Source organism: Lissotriton vulgaris, chromosome 5 (assembly GCF_964263255.1).
Source record: "Lissotriton vulgaris chromosome 5, aLisVul1.2, whole genome shotgun sequence".
Classification (NCBI taxonomy): domain Eukaryota; kingdom Metazoa; phylum Chordata; class Amphibia; order Caudata; family Salamandridae; genus Lissotriton; species Lissotriton vulgaris.
In genome coordinates, this window is record NC_141693.1 from 1,326,913,090 (window position 1) to 1,326,916,855 (window position 3,766).

The 3,766-nt window shown below is 43.5% G+C and overlaps 1 protein-coding gene across 1 annotated transcript; it reads right to left on the reverse strand.

The window, feature by feature from the left end:
- Positions 1 to 1,597: 1,597 nt before the first annotated feature.
- Positions 1,598 to 3,381, reverse strand: LOC147712549 (uncharacterized). Its single transcript, XM_086920353.1, has 2 exons — positions 2,900 to 3,381; positions 1,598 to 2,602 (listed from the first exon to the last, which is right to left on the reverse strand). The coding sequence occupies exons 1-2, from the start codon at positions 3,345 to 3,347 to the stop codon at positions 1,848 to 1,850; spliced, it is 1,203 nt and encodes a 400-aa protein (XP_086776479.1). The 5' UTR covers positions 3,348 to 3,381; the 3' UTR covers positions 1,598 to 1,847.
- Between the last annotated feature and the right edge of the window lie 385 nt (positions 3,382 to 3,766).

Consider the following 3,766-nt stretch of genomic DNA (forward strand, 5'->3'; position numbering starts at 1 on the left):
CAATCGCAAATAGCGAATTCTCAAAAATCGCAATTTAAGAAATCGCAATTAACACCAAATAGAAGCAGGTGGTAAAAAACAAACATATAAAAGGCCTCCGAGAATGCATTGACCCACATTTAAAAATGGCGTGTCTTTACCTGATTGCCAGGAGGCTGCGCATTCAAGCTCTTGCCCAGAGAAGACAAAGACAGGAGAGAATCCTCAGAATACGCATAACGCTGTTCCAGCAGACTCAGGATGAGATATATGAAAAATACAGACTACATCCTCACACCATTTTTGACCTGATAAATGAATTGGAACCTATTTTGGAAAATCCTACAGGCAGAACACAATCAATACCAACACATGTGTAGGTATTGTGCTCACTGAACCTTTCGGCTTCTGGCTCTTACCAAAGTTTAATTGCAGAGGTTGGTGGAGTGTCACAGAGGGCCCTATCAAGTTTTTTTCATGTATTCCTGTTCCAATGCTAAGTAGACTCCAACATCATATATATTTCTCGAATACACAACAAGCCATACAGGAAAAAAAGTTGGATTATTATCAGATAACACGATTTTCACATGTGATTGGATGCATTGACGGAACCCATATTGCCATCACTCCACCTGCAGCCATAGAATATGTTTTCCGGAAAAGAAAAAGATACCACTCGCTCAACATCCAGATCATATGCAATGCCAAAAACATAATCAATTACTTTGTTGCAGGGCCGGCTCTAGGCATGTGCAAGCTGTGCACCTGCACAGGGCCACCACACCCCAGGGGCCACCATGCCAATATATATCCTTAATGTATTAATCCTCTAAGGATGGATACATATTTGCGTGGTGGCCCCTGGCAGGGATTTGGCGGCCTCCAGCTCTGTTCCACTTCTAAACACCCTGACCCTCTCCCCTCTTTACTGGCCTGCGCGCTCCGCCCTGCCCGTACCCCCCCTTCCGGGGCCCCCTACCTATGCTCCCTGCCCAGGGCCACCATGAGCCTAGAGCCGGCCCTGCTTTGTTGCAAAGTTTCCAAGGAGTACACATGACTCTTTCATCTTCAGACATAGTGCAATTCATAGACGTCTCAGTGCTGGTCAGTTTGGAGATGGATACCTGCTAGGTGAGTAACACTCATGCAAACATCCATCCATCAACATGAAATGGTACCTACAGTTACTATTTTCTCTCTAACTTGCAGGTGATAGTGCCTACGCAGTGCGTGATTTCATACTTACACCATATTTGAATCCTGCAAATGCAAGTGAAAGACGGTACAACAGGGCACACCGGTCCACACGTGGGGTAATTGAACGTACTTTTGGAATATTAAAAAGCCGTTTCAGATGCATACACAAAAGTGGAGGTGCATTGCAATACAATCTAGAGACATGTTGCAAAATTGTAACAGCATGTGCAATGCTGCATAACATGGCAATTCTCAAAGGCACAGAAATTGAAGTGAGTGACTCCGACTCATCTGATGATGATGATAACCCTCCACCAAGAATGGCAGTTGCAGGAGTAGGAGCCATGGCTGGCCGTCAAAGAAGGACAGAGATTACACGAAATTATTTTTAGGTAAGAAAAAACTAAGTACTAACTCAGGTTTGTACTTGTTGTTTAATTCACAACATACAAACTATACTGCTATATGTATTAAACATTTCTATGCAATGTTGTAAAAGAAAATATCCATTCGTGGAAAAGTAAAGAAAAAACGTTCACAATGCATTTCTGCAGCATAGGTAACTAATCTCAAAGTTATTTTTTGCGCTGGCGGCTGGAAGCATGTTGCTCCTGTGAAGGCATGGCCTCTTGCTCAGGTCCGGTTGCAGCACGCCTTCCACTTCTGCGTTAGACAATTTGGTTAGTTGGGGTAGGGTTTCTCCTACTCCTACTGGAGTTGTCCTCACTCTCTCCAGAGCATAGGAGAGCGCTTGCACCTGAGTTGGTGGTTTGCATACTTTCCAGGACTGAGGTCATTTTGTCCACACTCTTTGCCATTTCATGTGTGCAGTCACTTAATTCTCGCTGCATGTTGATGCTGCGCCTCGTGAAATTGCTTGTCACTGCACAAAGACTGTTTATTGCCTTGGTGTAGGTATGCATTCTGACTTGTGCAGCCTGTGCAGCCCTGTTACGTGCTTTTTCTGTTTTCACTAGGGTGAGGCAGAGTTTGTCTATTGAAGCAGCCATGCTTTCCTGATTTCTATTAGATTTAAGTAACTGCCTATTTATTGATCTGAGTGCCTTGTGTTGCAGGCGCTGCACGTGAAGCATGTCCTGCTCAAGGCCAGCGACCACAGTGCCTCCTTCACTTGGACCTCTGTTGCTCCCACATGCCTCCAGACGGAATGAGCGTTCCCTTCTTGGACTTTGTGGTACCTGGCGTGAGTCATGAGGGGACACTGTTACTGTCTCATTGGGGACTGAATCTACTTCTGAATTTTCTTCCACTCCCATTGGTTCCAGAGGTGCAACACGTCTGTGCTTCCTCTGTATGTTCACATTTTGCACAGGGGCATCAGTGACTTCATCTTCATTGTCAGACGTCACATGAGGAGGAGTATTGTCAGAAACATTTTCTGGCCTGGAGTCTCTTGTATGTTCTGTGGATGTAGAGTGTAAAATATGAATTTGTGATTCTTTAAAATAAATTTTTTTCACTGCAGACTACAACTTGTACTACACTGCTTCAGCATGCCAAATTAGTACGTGGTCAAATAACATGTGTTACTATGATGATGAGTATGACATTCTTAATTGGACTACAACTCCCATAATGCATTGCTCACTTCTGGTTTCACAGTGTAAGTGGACTACTATTTATCTGAAAATGAGTTTATGCACAGCAAACACACACATTCTGTACACACATACATAGATGCAATTTGCATTCATCTTACCTTGTGTACTTGTAGTAGGTTCAGAGCTATCAATGGTAGCCACTCCACTCACGCTCTCTGGTAGCAGGGTGGATTCTATCAGTTCCTCATGGGGTGTTGGTTGGTCCACAGCAGACGTTCCACCACCTGTTTTGTTTGCCTCTTTGATTCTATCAGCCAGTCTCTCTTTTGATCTGAGTCTCATATCGTACCACCTTTTTTTAATTTCATCAATGGAGCGAGTGGTGACTCCTACAGAATTAACTTTTTCCTGAATCTCCAGCCAGATTTTCCTTTTCCTGGAATCAGGAACTTTCAGTGCTTTTTTTCCCAAAAAGGTCCTCATGGTTACACACCATTTCCTCAATGAGTATTTCTTGCTCCTTCTCAGAACACCTTTGCTTTCTTTTTCTCTTTTCCAATGCAGTTTCTTCCTGTGCCTTCTGTGACTCCATTGCTCTGCAAACATGTCTGCTCAGCCTCAGAACACTCTTCCAACTGCCACTGGGTGTGGCTCTGGGTAGCAGGAGCAAGCAATCACTGGAACTTCCTGGTTGTGATGTCATCAGGCTGTTCCTACATTGCATGATTCCCGTTTTTGCGATTTCTTACTTTGCGAAATTCGCAAAATAAGAAATCGCAAGATTATCGCAGAAAATGATGCGATTTTTAAGGAATCACACATTTATCGCAGAATCCTTAATACATCCCATTTTGCGATTCCGAAATTGCGATTCGCAAAAAATCGCAATTATAGACTCGCAAAATGGAATCTTGATACATCTGCCCCTAAGTCTCACCTTTTACAATGAGTACATACTTGCATCAATAAAGAAATTCCAAAATGACCCTGATGAGCCAGAGGCAGATACTAAGTACCACCAGAGA